The sequence below is a fragment of the Lottia gigantea genome, assembly GCF_000327385.1.
Source record: "Lottia gigantea unplaced genomic scaffold LOTGIsca_621, whole genome shotgun sequence".
Classification (NCBI taxonomy): Eukaryota; Metazoa; Mollusca; class Gastropoda; family Lottiidae; genus Lottia; species Lottia gigantea.
The window spans coordinates 3526-5100 of record NW_008710119.1 but is presented as its reverse complement, the minus strand read 5'-3'; the positions used below and the strand labels follow the sequence as shown (position 1 = coordinate 5100).

The window sequence follows — 1575 nt, the reverse complement described above, 5'->3', positions numbered from 1 at the left end:
GCTTCCACTGGTCACTGATGAACCAACTTGATTTGTTTCTTTTATGTCTTTTACACGTTTACCAAGTTCATCACCAAACAACCATTTACTTGATCCAGTATCAGTATTATGAGAAGGATTGCACAATTTTTTATATTGTAGATTTAAGTCTACCTTTAAACTATCACGTCTAATCTGATTATGATCCTGCACTATATGGCCAAGTAATGAAAGAGCATCCATTCCAGTCTTAATCCCAGAAGACAGACTACTGTCTTTATCATCTGACTTTTTGTCCTGTTTCTTAGATTTTAATAACAGTTCTACTAAGCTCATAACAGCATATGAACATTTTATCAATTTTCACTCAATTTGAAAGAGTCAATGTCTTTGAATTGGGTTTCCTTTTTCAGATGCCCCCAAATTTCTGTATTGATCTTTTGAGGATATAATTCAATATTCCCTGGTCTCAGGTATTTTTCCATTATTCCTTTTGACCGATCATCAGCTTGCTTAGTATTAAACATGTGTTTAATTATGTCAGCAACTTTTGCTGGCAAAACATTGCCAACTTTATCCACAACAGAATATTCTTGTTCAAGAAACTTTTCAAAATCGTTTTCTGAGTCGTCATCTTTTTCATGGTCTTGATGATCTCTTTCATCATTAGATTGCTCCAACAATTCATTAATTTGTTGTATTATGTCCAGATTTTCTCCCCCGGCTCTCTTTTTATCCAACTTCGGGATCTTATACTTCTTTTGAGTCAAAAGAAAATCAGGGTCTGAATTTTCGTAAATTTCACCTTCTGATCTATCGTTGTTGACATCAGATTCAGAAATAACTCGTTTCCGGCCACAAATGGGTCTTTTATCTGTACGACGACTTTCTGGTTGTCGTAAATTATCCATCGAATGCAATAATTAATTGAATTTCTTCAAAAGACTTTTTATGCATTTCATGCATTTCCATTTTAAAGTCAGCAAAAGTTTGACTGTTATCTTTTGAAAAACTTGCAGTTTCGATGATTGCATCATCTTTATTTTTGGATGAGGACGGTCGATTTCTTGCCGCCATTTCACTCGGACTGCATGTGACCTTTTCTAAATTTTCACCAGTTGCAGTTGATTTAATGCTAGTTTTAAAACTATCAGTCCCTTTTACAGACTTTCTGCTTTTATCTTTTTCAAAAATTATACTAGCGAGATCAAAAGTTGACTTGCTGGCCGAATAGAAGTTAAACTTTTCTTCGTAGAATCCGCCATTTTCTCGAATCTCAAGAAAATGCTTTAAAAAAAAAAAAAAAAAAAAAAAAAAAAAAATTGTCGATTAACGACAGATAGTGCTATCTCGTAGCAACTTAAATTAATAAAATAATGGCCTCACTAGATTTCAACTAAACCACAGGTCATAGGCCTAAGTCGAATTTCTCAAAATATTTAGAAAATTAGAGATCGACTATTGAGAGGTGCTTTCACCTCGATGGTTAGACACACTAATGATGGTTTTAGGCGCGCGCATCTCACATGACCTCGAAATGACGTCATACAGTAAGACAGAATTAGATTCCAAGGACATGGAGTATCACTTAAAAAC

At 34.2% G+C, this 1575-nt stretch overlaps 1 protein-coding gene across 1 annotated transcript; it reads right to left on the bottom strand.

Annotated features, from left to right (window-relative positions):
• Positions 1–335: 335 nt before the first annotated feature.
• Positions 336–890, bottom strand: LOTGIDRAFT_175999 (hypothetical protein; the record flags this gene model as incomplete). Its single annotated transcript, XM_009064452.1, has 1 exon — positions 336–890. The coding sequence occupies one exon, from the start codon at positions 888–890 to the stop codon at positions 336–338; it is 555 nt and encodes a 184-aa protein (XP_009062700.1).
• Between the last annotated feature and the right edge of the window lie 685 nt (positions 891–1575).